This window comes from Apostichopus japonicus, chromosome 5 (assembly GCF_037975245.1).
Source record: "Apostichopus japonicus isolate 1M-3 chromosome 5, ASM3797524v1, whole genome shotgun sequence".
Lineage (NCBI taxonomy): Eukaryota > Metazoa > Echinodermata > Holothuroidea > Aspidochirotida > Stichopodidae > Apostichopus > Apostichopus japonicus.
Window position 1 is genome coordinate 6,098,380 of NC_092565.1, and position 19,255 is coordinate 6,117,634.

General features: G+C 38.7%; 1 protein-coding gene across 1 annotated transcript; it reads right to left on the reverse strand.

The window, feature by feature from the left end:
- Positions 1-8: 8 nt before the first annotated feature.
- On the reverse strand, positions 9-15,311 carry LOC139967412 (probable ATP-dependent RNA helicase DDX41). The gene is made up of 15 exons (XM_071971161.1): positions 15,124-15,311; positions 14,184-14,368; positions 13,728-13,887; positions 12,569-12,704; positions 11,649-11,766; positions 10,550-10,641; positions 9,252-9,405; positions 8,126-8,262; positions 7,439-7,601; positions 6,153-6,356; positions 5,181-5,277; positions 4,016-4,165; positions 3,404-3,475; positions 2,124-2,231; positions 9-1,258 (listed from the first exon to the last, which is right to left on the reverse strand). The coding sequence occupies exons 2-15, from the start codon at positions 14,271-14,273 to the stop codon at positions 1,122-1,124; spliced, it is 1,818 nt and encodes a 605-aa protein (XP_071827262.1). The 5' UTR covers positions 14,274-14,368; positions 15,124-15,311; the 3' UTR covers positions 9-1,121.
- Between the last annotated feature and the right edge of the window lie 3,944 nt (positions 15,312-19,255).

Below are 19,255 nucleotides of genomic sequence, written 5' to 3' on the forward strand. Positions count from 1 at the left end.
TTTTCTTCTGACGAGCACTCTGCAAAATTGCTGCTATTTTCTGTGTTAACGACTTCGAAGATAAACTTAAAAACCATTTTCACGACCTAATCGTATACTGTCATCCTCAGCTAGATCAACTTTCTCTGTTACAAAAACAAGAGAAATGAAACCCATTTTGTTAATAGAAACTGGGTCTCATTGAAGGTGATATGTGTAATAAAAGATTGCAAAGCTAAGAAATGAGAGGTCGGCTGGCATATGCCAAGAGAAATATTTGCTAGAATGAGATGTGTTTTTCTATCTTTATTTACACTATATTGGTAATATGAATCCTCACAAATTCCCCAAAATGACTCGCTTCTCTTCCTTCGACTGTATGACCTACATTTATCACGGAAGCAAAGTATGCAATCACCTGCTAATGATAGTAACCTTTGATTAGTACAAGGTATATTAGCAATAGAGTTTGTTTAGTCACTGTATAGTACAAACATCAATATAAACCATACAAGGCTTGCAATCTCTTAGGAGAACTCGTCTGTTCTGACTTGCATATAAAACGGAAAGAAATTCATATATTCAATGCGTAGAGTTATGAGGTGAATTATAGGTTTGGCCAGGGATGGTCGAAACAGCTACAGCTACACCAGATTTCCGATAATCCCTTCCTCCCCTTGGCAATGGCATGTTTGTTCCTGATTACCTCCAACTTGAGACATTTCTTTTACGCAATGTAGGTTGTCATGTGACTGGTAGGGTCCAACAAGAATGGTCCAATGACAACATCACATGACACATGGAACACATGACAACATCTACCAATTAGCAGCACCAGATGCCAGGTAATCTCTTTCTAATGGTATTGGATTGTTTCTTCTGGAGTGCCTCCAGCTTGGAACACTCTGTGATGCAATGCAGGAAGTCATGTGACTGGTAGGATCCACCAGGATTGGTGACACAGGTCACATGACAACATCTACCAATCAGCAGCACCAGATGCCAGGTAATCTCTTTTGCCAATGGTATTTGCTTGTTTGTTCTGGAGTGCCTCCAGCTTAGAACACTCTGTGATGCAATGCAGGAAGTCATGTGACTGGTAGGATCCACCAGGATTGGTGACACAGGTCACATGACAACATCTACCAATCAGCAGCACCAGATGCCAGGTAATCTCTTTTCCCGATGGTATTTGCTTGTTTGTTCTGGAGTGCCTCCAGCTTGGGACACTCTGTGATGCGATGACCCAGACCACCACAAAATGAGCAACCTCTCTCCTCTGCAAAGAAAATGAAAGGAAAGGGTTTTTGCAATCACAAGATGTATTAACTAAACAGATATAATAGTTTGTATCATGTGGTAAGCACTGGAAATCGTTTTCAGGCAGTTTTTCAAATTCAGACACATTCGCAAAGTAAAAATTGTTGAACACCACAAAATCGACAATAGACATCAAGATAACATTTTGTTGCATTTGATACATTTTTACAGGAAACATGTTTACAACTTTGACAAATCTCGGCAAAATTATTGAAATTACAGAAATTGTTGTTTTGTGATGTGACGGTGGTTATGCTTCCAGACATGAGACACAGCATACCAAACAGCAACTATCTGTCATTAATCAAAGTCCAAACGACTTTTGCGCTTTCATAACTACCGATGATTAGCCAGCCTGTATTTACTCATTGTTGATTTACTCATATTTCACTCATATACTCATTCTTTTACTCACGAGTAACTCACAGTCTACTCATGATATACTCATTCATTATTCACACCTTTACTTACCCACAGTATTCCAATTCTGATTAATAAACAAAAGGCCAAATTTTTTCAAAAAATCCCTTCCTTGCTACCTTTCTGTGTTGCATGAAATGAAACTGGAGTGTACTGGTTCACAATATGTAAGGTACTGTGCCTTCTGACTGGCACCCCCCCCCCCCTCTCCCTCCCCTAAACAAATAAATGATTCTTTGGGTGACATATTCATCACCAAGGATTGGACAGCTCAGGTGGAAGAGCATGCGATAGGTCACTGGTATGAAACCTATTCTAGCACAAATCATTTTTATTTTATTTATTTATTTATTGATATTTTCTTACACAGAGACGCAGCAAGTCAACCAGTGAGTGTTTCTTACCTCCAGTGCCGAGATATTCTTCATCTCCTCCAATTGCCTGTAGGACCGGAGGTATCCTCTGTTTAGCTTCCAACAAAAGATGCTTCAGATCCAGAAGCACAGACTCCTCTGAGGGAAAAAAAGAAAGAAATACACACAATATCTTCAACTGTCTCAAGTTGACTGTTTTAACGAATGTGTCGTCAATCTTTTGGTACCACTAGGTGGAAACCTAATCCTGTTATAACATGTTAATTGTAAAGATACGAGCTGTTTTAAGTTTAGCAACGATCACTATTCAATCATTAGCATATGCTACTTATGATTGACGTCATCATGGTAAATGAGTCCAGCAGACTCAAGAATGTCTTTGGTTTTCCTTTCATGATAAAATTTATAGTTTGATGAAGGCTTGAATTCAGAGTATATTGAGAGAGATTCATGTGACCTCTCTACTTGTTTCAGATTTCAAAGATGAAATAAACAACAAGGTTATAAACGCAAAAGTCAAGTTTTACAAAGAATACATGGCATGATAACATCACACACCACCTTATGTGATCTATTTCCTCCAGGCATTGAGGCACGCAGGCTTCATCTAGCAACAAACTAGGTAACCTTCAAAAAATCTGTATCTAGGATCAAGAACGACATGCTATTGTTTCTTCCAAGCAGTGTGCAATATTTTTATCAGTAAACTACACACTGTCTGCTACTGGAATGTTCAGGTATAAAAATATTTAGGACAAACTTTCTGCATCAATAGGTGTATACCTGCATCTTGGAAGCAACACTATCAATTGATGGAAACAGGAAGCACAGGACATGTGCACCTACTGTTGTTTGGGTGAGGGAAACGACAATGCAATTGGTCTGTTCCCAACCTTCTTGTGAGGGATCTTTTTTTATCTATTTTCTTTATTATTGGCCGATACAATAACCTCTTTGTTTCCTCAACCAGGTGACTACCTTACCCATCCTTCTGTGAACTCCCTCACCAGCTACCCCTCACCTTCCCATCCCCACCCCTTAACAATCTGCATGGCTTATTATACATGCATTTAAAACGAACTGTTTCATTAGTCCAACTGTATCTATTCTAAAATGTTCCAACCTTCAGACAAGTATTGTTTACTCGCTCCCCCTTCCCCCTTTCCCATAAGAGCAATTACTACCCATGGATCCTCACTATGTGGTGAATGAGAGTACTATGTTATACAATCCCCCTTACAATAAACAACAACCTCCCCCTCCCCCACTCCCAAATCAAAGCAAGTCTACATTGTGTTAATCAGACTTACCACAAGCCTTGTTGATGAAGGTAGTAGCAACACCGGTGTTTCCGCATCTACCCGTTCTTCCAATCCTATGAACTAGGGCAGAATAAAATGAGGTTACTTTCAAAATTCAAAAGTAAACAGGTTTTATATAACAATATGGTCCTGATGGCCAATTCCCACAGTGACCTTTTCAGTACACCTTAACCTTAACTCTCCACTTAGCTAGCTACAAGGGTCACCATTGAGGACCACTATGTGAGTTTTGTAGCCTGGTCAATACTATGTACACATGTGTTATCATCTCAAGGTTTGGTACATGTGAAAGCAGTTCAATCATACTCTATCAGTAGCTTAGGTAACATTAATGTCATATAAAAATGGGTCCCATGTTTCAATCAAGCAGATTTTGTGCAGTAGATAAGCAGTGAGTTCTCTCTCTTTATAATGAAATTTAACAGCTGTAGATATCCATAAATGTACCACCCTTAACCCATCTTTGGCCCGATCTCTGACCCCTCACTGAGATCTAAGTGAAACCCTCAAAAACTTAAAAGATTGCATTTTGCATCAATTTTCACATCATTTACTTTTTGGCCTGTATCAATAAAACCGTGTTTGGAAATTTCTTCTTACCGTAGTTTTCGATATCTTCTGGCATATCATAATTGACCACATGTTGAATGTCTGGGAAATCCAGACCCTTGGATGCGACATCCGTAGCCACCAAGACGTCCTTCACTTTCTTACGATATTGTTCGATGGCTTTGGTTCTTTCCTCTTGGTCTACCAATCAGAAACAAAAAAGGACTAAAACTTAAAAATACATCCTTTTTGGGTTTTTTTTTTCAATTCCTACTCTCAAACAATAATGCTGGAAACCCACAGACTTGTGGCAGTACCTGGGTTTACAAATATTGTGGCCCATCAGTTTAACAGATATTAAGACATCAGCCTTTAGCTGCCCATTTCCACACATCAGCAATTAACTTTAAGTATTTGAAATTCACGGTTCACGTTACAATGGTTATTGTTGTAAGTGGGAATTGGGGGATTTTGATTCAAGGTGGAGAACGTGGCTTGGAATAATGAACATGTCTTAAAGTATCACCAAGAAGCATAGAAAATTACATGAATGTTGCAAAATATCTGTAAGTTTAAAGATAGTTCAGGTACCATCTTTTACGATTGCTGGTGAAAGAATTGTATTTATGTAATTCAAGTTGGAAGCTATGAAGGCACTCATGTGAGTACTGTGTCAACTGCTCAGAAAGACACCTGCATAGAAAGGATGGAAACTTCAGAAAGCACAAAACAAAGACACAACTGTATTCTCACGGTCCCTCAATTGTCATCATGACACAAATTTACCACTGTGGGACCAGACATATTTCTGACCAGTTCTCTTTCCAGAAACTTGCCCTACTCCGGTTGATTATTCGTTCATGGAAGGTCAAGTAGAAAATCCACAAGAAGTGGGGTCACTTCAGCATACCATAGATTCATACCCATGTAGTCATGGTCAGAGGTTGTCTGTCATTTAAGATATGTAATGGTTACTGTTTTGAGGTGTGAATCGAGGCTTTTGGGTCGAGGTGGAGAACCAGGCTTGGAATATTGAACGTGCCTAACAGTGTCACTGAAGAGGAAAGATGATGACAGGAACTTTACAAAATATCTGTAAACTTAAAGACAGTTCAGGTACCATCATCTTTTTTTTTTATAGTTGCTGTATATGCTGTACATTGTACCCATGAAGTCAGGATCTGGTTGTCATTAATTCAAAGTGAACATGCGATACCTTTTCCTCCATGAATGGCCACAGCTTCCACACCCTTCAGGAGGAGATACTCATGAATATCGTCAACATCAGACTTCTTCTCTGCGAAGATCAAAACCTGAAAGAGAACAACACCAAATCGTGAGTACAACGGTAGGCTTTCACGATTCCTAGATTCTTTCACGAGACGGGAAACAATCGGTGAGATGATAATCACTTTATATATATAGTAGGGTTTTAAGGTAAGCAAGGTTCTACAGCTTCTCAATGGCAGCTCTGGCAAAAGGGGGTGATTGCCAACAACTACTAGCTTTATGGCTCAGTTGATAGAGCCCACGGCTGGTGACTCTGAGATGCCTGGTTCAAATCTCAATTTAGTTTGCTTCCTTAAAGTTTGTGAATAATTTCCCAGTCGACTTTCATTGTTACTTAACTTAACCATATTATCACATATTTTGTGAGTATTTAGGATAATGTGTTAACTCTCGCCTTGAGGATGTTTGTATCCTAGATAAATGAAGTTGGATAAAGTCATTAAGTACTTCATGCAATGTTTCAATGTATCAATGTATCATTGTATCAAAGTATCAATGTATCAATGTATCAAAGTATCAATGTATCAATGTATCAAAGTATCAATGTATCAATGTATCATATATCAATGTACCAATGTCTAATATGCTTATCTGTCAATTTTTTGTCTTTCTTGTAGAGAGAGAGATTGTATGAGCTGATGTACTTACAATAATCAAAAAAGGAGGGTGAGGGGATAGAGTACAAGTACTATCATTTTAGCTTCATTGTTTCTGTATCGAATGAATATTTATGCTGGTAGATGACTTTCTTCGTAGGAGCTGCTACATAAAGCAGACAATTTGGGGGGGGGGGGGGGGGAGGAGAGATGGGGATGCTGAAAGGGTACACACTTACTGATGGTTGTGGTGGTGTGGTAGGGCATGAAAGATGGGGGTTGGTTACAGGGTAGAAACTTACAGGTGGTGGTGTTTTCTGGAGGCATTCAAGGAGGTATACCATCTTGGCTTCCTGTTTGACGTACTCCACTTCCTGTATGACGTCAAGACTGGCGGCTCCAGCTCTCCCGACGTTCACCGTCACTGGTTTCACGAGGGCGCTCTTTGCAAAGTTTTGAATCTTCTTAGGCATGGTAGCACTGAATAACAGTGTCTGACGTTGACCCTATGGTATGAACGGGAAATGAAGAGAAATTTTATGAAGTAGTCGTTTCTTGCAAGTAAAAGTAAGTAATGGCAGTAAGGGAAGACATAAAACATGTCTAGCACATCTATGAAAACATCATTATATATGTTACATTGGAACACTATAAAGTCACATTTTAAGTGAGGTTATATAACTTTTCATCTTTCTGACCATGCCATCTAATATTTACCAATCTTTAGAATTTCCTCTAGCTTCCTAATAAGTGGCTGCTTCTATAGTATAGCTCCAGTAATTATCAACCATATATAATACATATATAATTGTGTCTCGAATATTTATTGAAATGTTTATTTTGTCAACTATCAACATTCAAAACGTTTTTGATGGGCTATAGCGCTTTTCATGTACCTAATCTATCCTTTTACTTTATGGTATGATATTGTTGGTGGCAACCTTTAACTTTTATTCATGTACCTTAGTGATCAGTGTACCTGACCATGAAATGAAGTCTCACAGTATTACTTCATCCAAACTAGACACTATCACAGCCTGCACCGACCACCATCTGTCAGTCTGTTTGTCAGCTTTCTCATTTACATGCAGGCATATCCCATGTCAAAATAAACCACTAAATTCAGTAACATCAGAACGTATAGAATATGACTAAGAATAGTCTGGCAACCCACCACTAGACCTTCACGAGCCTGTTGGTTAGTATTCTCATTTACATGCAGACAAGTCACACACATAATAATAATCAGCAGTTATTTTTTTTTTTTTTTTTACGATGCTTAAGCGACCACAAATGTGGGAAAAAACCCGCAAGGGCTTATGGATTACAACTTACACGTCGGGTGGCTTCCAATTCAACATTTTACCTCAAATTTGGAATCTTATCAATTTAGAAAGTCATTTCAGATGGGAAAACCATAGATTGCTCTTGGATGGAAAACCCACCTTACTATGACCTGGCTGGTAATCGAACCCCCGAACCTCCCGATTGCTAAGCCTCATTGCTTCAAATGCCACCGCCTTTATCCACTCGGACACAGCACCGGTAATATATGTCTGACTACTCTACTAAACTAAACCACACAAACCTTGAAGTAAGTCAGAATGGTCCTAATATCTTCCTCAAAGCCCATGTCAATCATTCTGTCAGCCTCATCCAGGCAGAGGTAGCGGCAGATCCCCAGATTGAAACACTTCTTGTTCAGCATATCCATCAGTCGGCCGGGAGTAGCTACCACAATGTGGACACCTCTACGGTAGCGAGAAGATCAAAGGAAAAGCCATTTCAAAAGGGGCAAATCAGTGGGAAATTCATACAAACTTCTCGCAACAAATATTGCGAGTCTAACGCGGCATTAATATGTAAGTAAATAAAGGAAGTAGCACACAAAATGACTTTCCAGTTCATCTTGGTGAGAAATTTGCCTAAACCCTCATAGTAAATATCCCATCTGCAAGGACGTAACAGACCTTCAAATTGATTTTACTGCCATGCTTCACAAAGAGGGACAGATTTAATCAATCCAATCATATGTGAGTCCCTTTTTCATTCCCTTATGCAATTCCATTTCATTTAGTGCACTTGCAGGTTTTAGTTATAAAATTAACAAAAGCCAAAGCCTTCCCTACCACCACCTACCAGAAAATTTCATTTTAGTGAGTGATTATAACTTCAAGTAGTCACTCATAAATACTAGCCCATGCAAAATTTCCCCACAATCAATATCTTGTAGTAGGTTTTAGTGAAATTTTGGTCTCTAGAATGAAGAACTTACCTCCTCACTATATCCATCTGCTCTTTAACTGCCACACCACCGATGCAGAGCATGCACCTTAGAGATGGCTGGTTGTCCAACTCTAGGCACTTGAGAAGATGGTTGATTCCCTCGTGAGTTTGACGAGCAAGTTCTCTCTGCGAGGAATAAACAAAATGTGGAATTAATCTTTTTTCATTGTTTTTCTACACTGTCCTAAACACACTCCAAACTGCAGAGTGACTTCCATTCACTTAAATTTTGGTTCGATTTGTCAGTGATTTCCTGATTCCAGCTACTGAATTATCTCTATGGGGTGGAAAAATCACAACCTTCTTCGAGTCACTTTACTTGAAATTTTAATAACCCGGAGTCATGACTTGTTAAAACACCGGTAAACACTTCTCTGCCCATCTGTTCTTGGGTATAGATATACAAATGTAATACATAGGCTAAACTGACTATTGACTGCAAACATTTGCAGGTAAAATAAACAATGAAACCTTCCATACTTGACTAGCTGCTTTACTTGGTCTTTAATCTCCAATCCTGATACAGTAAGTGCTCCAAAAGGCTAAAACCATGTAACTTTTTAATGTTTATCCACAAATGTTTCATGAAGACGACAATAGCCAGCAGGACAAGTACACATAACATGGAAGTATGTGCACTGTTAATGTAACAAAATCAATCACTGTATTATCTTACAGTTAACTATAACAGAGAGATAAAGCTATGGCTGTTACTTCCTATGCCACCACTGTCAGTAAAATCCCAACCTCATGTCTACAAAACAGTTGTCTTCATTTCTGGTCATATCAGAAAAGTAACTTTTTTGTGTACAGTTCTGTACAGTATCTGGATCATGCATCTTAGTCTTAACTGCAAAAATATGAATTTATCTCAAACATGATGAAGAAAAAATAACCTTCCTGATGTCCACACCCAACAATAATGAGTTTTGGATCAAATGTTTAAACAACACAGCTCATAGCTTCCCCCACAACCCCCACCAAAACAAAGTTTGCAGCCCATTTTGTTTACTGGGCTTGTTTGATCAGTACTGGAAGAGATAGATTTAAAATTTCTGAATAAGTTCCGATCAAGTTTGATCAATTACATCCTATTTTGGAATCCTCTCTCTTACCGACGGACAGATAATGAGGCCGTAGGGTCCTTCATTCTTGATAAACGGAATTCTCTTTTCTTGTTCAAGGCAGAACATGATGATAGGGAGGGTGAAGACGAGGGTCTTTCCAGAACCTGTGAAGGCGATACCAATCATGTCTCGACCGGATAATCTTCAAGGAGAAATTAAGCAAAGAGTAAAGACAATAGGCGTATGCAAATTATTATTTATAATAATTTATAATATTTATTTCCTTTTCTAAAATGTTAAGTCATAAAGCTAACATTAGGAATGAAGAAAACTCTGTTAGTCCTGTTCGACAACACAGAAAAACCAAAGGACATAAGTGTGTTTTTCCTTGGCTTTGTTACAGATTCTTAGAAGGAAAATAAGCTCATATTTATGGGGTGATCCAAATATTGAAATTGTCTCAATCAATCTTATGACGTACTTGAGCAGTTTTCTGCACCAGACTCAATAGGGACCATGCATCACTGCATCGCTGGGTCATCGGGTACGATAGTACCAAGTATCGAATTAAACCGACTTACGCTTTTTAGTTACACACACACACGCTAACATGATTAGCAACAATGCTCCATTGTACTCAGTTTCAATATGAAAACTGATGTAAGTTTACTCAACTGATCTAAGGATATCTTCAGAGGTTCCTGTGACATTACAGATTTTGTAGTCGTTTACTCCTACTACTATTGCTTTGAAATACTCCCTCATGTGAATCACATGAGTATCAATTCCCATCGCATGAGTAAATTTTAATGTCAGCATTGTTTGTGTTGTAAGAGCTTTGACGAAACCAATTGTCATTTCCACCAAAACCGACAGCGAAAGAGAGATTAATGTATTAATAAGAAAGAGAAAGACGCCCACTGAAGATTGGAAGCTTTAAAGAGTCACCTGTGAATTTCCAAGCCCTTCTTTTCTTTAACTTTGTTTTTGATAAAGTATCATTTTATATTTTTGGAAAGAGAGGAAAAATCATTTTGGGTTCCTTTTGATTGTTTTCAGATACATTTTTTTAGCATCTGCTTTGTTTTAAAAGAACGCTTTATGGAATTGTCTTTGAAACATCTCACATCACAATACCACACAATGGACAAAACAGGCAGAGCTATGCTCTGACATGACTGAACTTCAATCTCATAGTTTTACTGTATTTTGTTTCCACTGAGTGAGGGTGGGTGGAAGGGCAGAATGGAGGTGGAGAGTTCCTCACAAGCACCTCTATCCACAAAAGCAGATGATGATGATGATGATGATGTGGGTTGCCCCCCCCCTCCCCCTTTAATACTTACGTAACGGGAAGACCTTGAATCTGTATTGGTGTAGGATGTGTAATGCCTTTCTTTTTCAATCCATATAGAACTGCTTTAGGAAACTTCATTTCCTGTGAAGTAAAAAAATAAATGAAATCTTTGAAAAAAAATATCACTGCATTAGAGGAAGTGACTGAAAGCAAAATTTCATGGACTGGATATCAACATCCAGCACTTTCCCCACATCTACTTCTCAATGTGCAGTAGCAGATTTGAAGTTCCAGGCAATTAAAGTACATTTTAAGTTTATAAAACTTAAAATGTGTGATGCGATGAACAAACTTATATTGAAAACTTCTAATACTAGCTTCCTTAACTTTCTTACATGACAAAATTTTTTTACTCCAGTTGAGAGCAGTGCCTTTAAATTCGTCCTTCCACTTACCACAGCAACGCGGTTGCTGGATAGAGCAATCAATAAACTTTCTATAAACATAATGACAGACCCTGTCAATACACTCTAACTGAGCCAGCATTATATGCTGACTAGTTGGTTGCCTAGGCAATCCAGTAATATGTAGGTCTCCAGGCACTTGGAATGGCATGCAAAATCCCATTAAACTTTGTAGAAGGGAAAACTAGAGCAATTGTACTTGGTAATAAAATCTCTTTAACTCATCTAACATGAATAAGCAGTAAACATTCTAGCCAAACCTTACCTAAAAAAGAGATTGCTGGGGCTTGGCCAAAGTTTGAATATTTGAAAACTTCTCTCTTAAAAGGACACCCCATAAACCATAAATCTTGTCCAACAGATTAAATATTGATTCTCATCTAGCAAGATTACCGTGGATTAGCATTAGGATTAGAACAAGGATTAGGATTAACTAGGGACTAATCTAAGTCTCCCTAGACCAGGAGTTATCAACAGACAGCCTGTGGACCACATCCGAGGACCAACAACTCGGTCCAGGAAAAATTGTAAATTTGGCTCACAATCTCACTGATGTAGACCCTTAAATTGCATGAGCAACTTAACCTTTTACCTTGTGCAACGATCAAACTCAAATCTAGGTTAAGAACCATCAAAATACTATATTTACAGACTTATTTTATGTTAGCTATTAAGGTTTCTCACCTTAAAATGTTTGATTGGTGGTGGAATATCGTCACCCTCCACCAAGATGTGGAGTTTCTTCCTCACCCTGTCATGCCGTCTCTCTCCCAAGTCGATGACACAACGAGGAGGAGTCCAGCTGTAGGAGAAACAAGATATTAGATTGACTTTGGTTAAATTTCACTTACTAATTGGTGTGAGATTTCCATAGTATGCAGTTCATTAGCTTGACTAAATCTGTTTACATTTTTTCCAAGAAGATTAAAGGCTTTGACATATGTCCCAGTTGTTTTCTCATGTTTTTGGGTTAAATCTACAATGGACATTAATTCATTGATTCATTTTGCGAAAATTAGCAAAATGGCAGTTTTAACAGTTTTTCTTGAAAATGAATAATCACACAAGCACACCCAGGATGTTTTTTTTATTTATTTATTTATTTCTTCTTTACATAACTGTGAAAGATTGTAGCATTGTTATTACTCAGATCAGCAGTATTTGTCTAAAGGTTTAGTGTAAACACTCTTTTTATTCAATTTTTTCAACATATTTAAAAAGCGCCAACAAATCCATTTAATGACGCAAAACATAGAGTTTAACAAGATGACTCATGTACTTACATTGCACTCCATAAAGAATGTTCCTGTTATTTGCAATACTTTGACCAATTCCAACTGCCAATTATTTTTGCACAATACAATAACAGTTGATCAGAATTAGAAGACATGAAGGGCTATGTATGAGATTATGTTTTAAAATGAATGTGTCATTCAAAAATTGGTGCAAAAATTTGCCCAAATGTTTTATTGTCAATGACTTTCACATACACACTAATTCTGATGTAGTAATGTTTGACTTAATTTACCATCTTTGAATTTAACTACTTTCTTCTCTCTCTTGTGATTTTTTCACATACAATTCTTGAAGACAATTTTACTTACCCTGTCGTAAGGGCTTCTGTATAAGTGATTCCTTTGGCCAATTCTTTAACCGTCAACAGCGCCTTATCTTCTTGAATACTCTGAAGTATCCTGGTCTCTTCTTCCTTCTGTTTATCTTTGGCGGTGACCTTCCGACCTAGAAAGTAAATCATTTCAAAAGAAGCATAGTGACCATGCATGAATTATTTTACTGACCATAAGTCTACAAACATTTACTCCAAAGCAGGATCACAATCGATCAGAAAAGCTTACTTCATCTACAGCAGGGGTGGGCAACCTACGGCCCGCGGGCCACATGCGGCCCGCCAGTGATTTTTTTGCGGCCTGTGAGATGTCTCAAGAAAAAGGAAAAAAATCAATCTATTTACATCATAACAAAAAACGAGCTAGCTGCTTTGAATTTATCGGCACTAATGATGCTGTCAGGTAGGCCTATTATCCCCAATAATTATCAACTGTACTATATTGACACTATGTTTTTGTGAATACAGATTAAGTACACACAACTATTGCTTGGAATAAAAATCAACAGCAGGTCGTTGGTTAGGTGCGGCCCAGTCAATTTGAAACCCCTTATATCTAGCCCATTCATTCAAAAAGGTTGCCCACCCCTGATCTACAGCCATGAAGCTATCAAGTGTAGCTTTCAGAGCATAGTACCCGCCAAATAATGGGTCATAAATTATAGTCACACTCTTGAAAGATTACCCCTGGCCTTGGAAATTAGCTTTTTGAGATACAGTTATGCAACATTCATCATCATCCCAATCTTCTGTGCCACACTCCCAAGTACTGTAAATAATGAAATAAAATCTTCTTAAGTTCATTTCTCTCGCGTACCCCCCTCCTTCCCCCCGGACCTGTTTTTCCCCCTATTTAAATCATTTCTTACTTTCTGCCTTTTTCTTCAGTTCATTATGTTGATCGAGGAGACTGACGTCAGTTCTTGGTCCTATGTTCATATCGGTCGCCCAGCCCCCTCCTCCCCCCGGACCTTTTCATCCCCTATTCAATTCATTCCTTACTTTCTGCCTTTTTCTTCAGTTTATTATGTTGATCGAGGAGACTGACGTCAGTTCTTGGTCCTATGTTCATTTCTCTTGTCCAGCCCCCCTCCTCCCCCCGGACCTTTTCATCCCCTATTTAATTCATTCCTTACTTTCTGCCTTTCTCTTCAGTTCATTATGTTGATCGAGGAGACTGACGTCAGTCCTTGGTCCAATGTCCTCTTCCTCTCCGTCTTCTATCCCCGCTAACCTTCTTAGTTCATCCTGCTCCACTTTGTTGGTCTGGCGAATGATCTTTCGCGCTCTGTCGAGCTGTTAGGGGAAGAAAATGAGAGATGTCATTCATTTCAAGGGACAGCATAGGTGTGAAGCATGGGTAACAGTTTCAAACCATAACCAAAATTTTGAAACTTTCCATTGCTATAAACTTGCTATAAAAATTTTGCTATTAAAAAAACTTACTACGAATTATGCCTTACAACTGAGCATTACTGTTAAAAGTCATAAGACTTCAAGCTTGTTATCTTTAAGACTACTTGTTTTTTCCTTGTTCTTTATATTTCTCTTTTAAGAATACTTTGCATTGGAAAGACTGATTGATGGCACACCTGTTGTTTCTTCCTTTCTTTGAGAGGAATGTAAGGGACGTAGTTTTCATCATCTGATCCACTCCCGTCCCTCTCTTGGCTTCTCTTCATCTTCGCAAAGTTCTATGATGAGTAACCAGACAGAGGTTGTCGAAATGATGACGGCTGATTCAAGGTAGGTTTCTGAAGTGCCCACAGGTCAAGAGCTATAGATAAGACAATTGTACAAGCCATAAATACTCCAAAGAACAAGGCAGTTAGTATTCTCTAGATGTTTGCTTTGTCACAGCAATCAATCATTCACCTGAGTTTTCTCTCTTAGAAATGTCATTCCCTTAAAGACAAACCATTGAGAATGGCTATCATGCATAATAGCAATGTCTGAGAAGTAAAAAGCTTGGCTTACCTCTGACACAATGAACAAAGCTTCATGATAAATGGAATAACGCAATTAAGTTGCATGTGTTCTCGGTCCAAACAAGGTCTAATGGTATGTTTGTTTTGTGGGTGAGAATGGTTAAGTCAATGGTTAAGCTCTATTTATTTATTTATTTAACATTAATGGGTAAACTCCCCCGTAAAGCTAATTTCCCCCGTGGCCCTGAACTACAAAGCTAAAACTGCTACTAGTGGATAGGCAGTTTGCTAACAGTTTTATTTTATTTTTATTTCAATATATTCTTCAGCGGAAAGTAATCAGCTGAAAGTACCATTTGCGGAGAATAAATGAAACCCCTAAATTAGACCCCATGTATTAATTCTTCCTGATTTGTTGAGATTTACATAGGGCCTAATCTAATATAAGTACTATGGAGTGTGGGCCAGCAGACTATGGGCATAAGGTTAGGCTATGTGCAATAGCATTGTATGCAGTTATAACTTATTGTAGGCCTACCAAAGAAGCCTAAATCACTCAGAGTGCAGAGACTAATCTAATCTTAATTCTTAGAATCAAACTTACACACGTGAAAGTCGTACAACTTTTGCTACCCGGAGAATGGCATTTCACATAGCAAATAAACCTCTTTCTCCGTTTATTTTAACAGTTTTGGATGTAGACAGACATCAACAGCTAGGCACGTTGATTACTGTCCTATGCTGGATCGGATCGATTACGCAATTCGCAAGGCTGAAATATCCACAACAGTGAAACAACGATGACACAACGGCTATTCCATTTTCTGAAAGGGTGACAATTGAATGGCGATAAGTCAGCAAATAATGAAGGAAATTAGGCCTCAAACATGTATATTTATATATCTTAATAAATGTTAATTATTAATTCAACATTTCTAAAAACAATTAAATTTTTATATTTCAATACTGATATTGCTGACGTCTCTTTTACACTTCATTTGAATAGTCGTGTCGACCACAGAAATATACAATCTACAAGACAAAGTTGGACTTGTTACAAGTCGGTTTCGATATTCAATTTATGCGTTGCTCAGCCGGTCCATCAGTCATCAATCAAAACTGGGGACTGGGATGAGAGTGGATCAAGTTGTTTTGATTTTTCGGGCCCAGACTCTATATTGGTGACTTTTCTTAAAAGTATCAGTGAAAACTGTAGTGCTTCCGTGTATAGCCATTGTTGCAATTCAGTGCATGATCGAGTCAGTTCAATCAAAATCAACGACAATTGATTCAAATCTTCTTTTTCAACACGATCCCTGCCCACCTATCCTACAATTATGGAGTCGACGCTTGAAAATGTTTGGTACCATTTGTACCATAATGACAAAGTTCCTTTAGTCTAATAAATAATTCTAATAATTAACATTTGTGCTTCAAAACGAAACAAATGATTATTTATTAAATGTCAAAGAATATAACAATTTACAGCAAAAATATCACTTAATTTACGGTATTTCACCAATTCAACATTTTGCAACAAATTGATATATTACGTCACGCCCGTATCAGAAGGTCATTATTTCGAAATGATGTATTGCATTTACACCATTATTGCAGTTACAAAACCTTATGCATTTTGACGTTTCGTTATCCTGACGACTTGGTTAATGTTTTACTATATATACGTGTAAATTTGTGTTCGGGAGATTGATATTGCATTTTCCATCATGCTTTTCAATTTTTGTGTTTTATTGCTCTTTCTTTGATTGCTCTCCTTTGTTATTTCTTCTTTTTATATCTTGAACTTACTTATTGTAGAAAGAACTTCAAACACATGGTATAATGTTTTCATTCTCTTAAGTTTCTTTATCTCGCAATATTCATATTCCAATTTTTCATGGCAAATTTAAATTTAAAAAAAAAAGAAAGATCTTGATCGAGAAAAGTACACGCCTAATTATTTCATGAGGAATCTCCAGTGGCGTAGCTACGGGGGGGCCTGGGGGGGCCGAGGCCCCCCCATGAAATCGGCTGGCCCCCCCACTGCCCCCCCCACTGGGAATGGGGTAAAAAAAAATGTTGTAAAAAAAATATAAAAAAATAAAAAATAAGTGCGATTCACTTATATTTTTTGTTCAATAATTTGGGAAATAGAGTTACACAATTTTCTCGTCTGCATCTGGCAGAATAAGAATAATACAATATCTGTAGTACTCATGAGAATGGTCACACAGCATGGCAATGGTCGATGCGACGATTGCGACCATACACCACGAACCTTGTTGTGCTGCGCGATATCGATATCTGCTGAAACTATGTTCAGTGCTTCCACCTAGCGCAACAATCTATCAAAAGATTGGCTCCGTTTGTACTGAGCCGAGGTATCAGGTATTCATATATTGCCTCGAGTCAAATGAATATATGCAGGCGCGGATCCAGGGGGGTCCGGACCCCCCTGCTCTTGGCAAAAAAAAAAAAGAGAAAAAAAAATAATTAAATTAAACGCCAATTTTAAACATGTAGGACGTCAGAAAAGCGGTTATCCTCACAAGTCATCTAGGTGTGTCTTTTCCGTCAAATGAACTATAGTGTGCACGCGTGCTACACGTGCCAAAAATGCCTAACAATCTCAATTTTCAGACCGAAAAGTTTCAAAATTGAGGTGGTGTTCGATTTTTTTGGGGGCGGTGAGGTTACAGAGCGGTAGGCTGCTAGGATGCGCTAACGAATTTTTCATGAGCAAACCCCTCACCCTTCCAGAATCCTGGATCCGGCCCTGCATCAAACAGTGGTGACGGAACGGGAGGGGATTGGGGGCTAAAGGCATTATGATTTTTGTATCATCTCAACTCATCTGATATGTAATACCATATTTCATAGATTGTTTTTTTCTCATCAATTGAGAAATTGCAGACATGAGATCCATATTTTCAGGCTAGGTACATGCAGCTTAGAATACTCGGGAAGTGCCGTTTCCGGCCATCTGGGGGGTTTGTAAAGCCAAAAATTTTCTTTTACGCTCCGCGCCAACCGATGATGGCGCTCCGCTTAGATAGTCTTACGTTCAGGCGCGGATGGACCAGTCAGACTCCCCCCCCCCCCTCCTGTCACAAATCCCTGCATCCGCCCCTGATATGTCATTGAATTTTCCACAAAACACCTTTTTTTTATGGCCACGAAACTGTCGAAACATGATTTTCCACTACTGGTAGAGATATAAAATATTGGGAATTCTGAAATTCCTGCAAACATGTGGCTGTGCCTGTTCACTACTCACTACTGTATCGCCTTAAAAAATGATGAGTGGAAATTGTTTCTCCGGGACCGTATCGTATCGTGGTTATCGAGTGCGTCTGATATACGAACGTACGTAGTACGTACGTACGTCTATGATGATATGCACTGTACTGTACTGATAAAAACATAGGTGAATTTCACTCCATGGGAGTGATCACTGAGCACATTCCGGTATAAGAGTGAATTTCCACTCCATTGGAGTAAATCTTAACTCCTAATAGAGTTATATTCACTCATATTAGGAGTTAAGATTAACTCCAATAGAGTTAAATTTCACTGTTAATTTGAAGTGCGCCGAGTGATCACTCAAATGGAATGAAATCCACTCATTTGTTTTTAGAGTGTTCAGTGCTAGATATACGAAGAAGAAATTTACATACCAATACATGTTATCGGTCATCGATTGGCACAAAAACCCAGATTCTGATGACAACTGCCTCAAGAAACCCAATAAATGGCCTAATTAGCACCGAGCCACCAATGTGGACCATTACCGAAACATCGATGTGTGTTAGTCTTCCATCCCCTTCCTCTAATGCTATTTAAGTCCACATGTGGCCATATCCTGCAAACCTACCGGTAGCCCACAGGGGTTTGAGTTGGGAGAAAGGCCTTGACACCTTGAAACGACCGAAACGACAAATGATGCCAACTTCCCTCAAGTTAAAAGTCTGGCTGAGTTGGCAAGGCCAGTCAGCATGAAAGAGAAAAAAACTGTTTTTGCATTTCTGTCACCAAAGTTGCACATCTTTTTGGTTGCTATTTTGCCTCACAGGTGCCATCTCCTGCGATCTGGGGGGTGCTGAAATCTCAAATTTTCTCTGTACGCTCCGCGCCAACCAAGGTGGCGCTCCGCTTAGATAGTAACCTCCGGCCCCCCCCACAAGGAGGAACAGCCCCCCATGGCCCCCCCCCCACTCAAAAAATCCTAGCTACGCCACTGGGAATCTCATTTCGTGAAATGTGAATAAACCAGCCGCGGTGTTATAGTTTGTTCCATGGAATAAAGAAAAAGTCTCTTATTTTCATATGGATTAATTTATTTACGAAAATGGAAGATCTTGGGCGTAAAATGTATCTAATTACGTAGTGCGTAAAAGTAAGAGGGCCTGACGATACGATCCTAGCAGGATCTTTTTCAGAGACTGAATTACGGAGTGTCACCATTTCCATACCGGATTAAATTCTTTAGAAAAATTCGCACGGATTTGGTGATATCAAGGTTAGATAAATATCATTGTTTGAATTTATGAAGGACCGGGGTCATTTCTCCTACTTGCGTTGGCTTTTGTAGGGAAGAAAAAGTTTCAAACAGCTTTTACACACACAGTTCTCATGGGCCGCACTGCGGTTTTGTGTTAGCGATATTATGAGTCCGCCCTCTACACTTTCATTCTGCTCTGTGGTTCCAATAAATGGTGCATTGGTACGGTGAACGC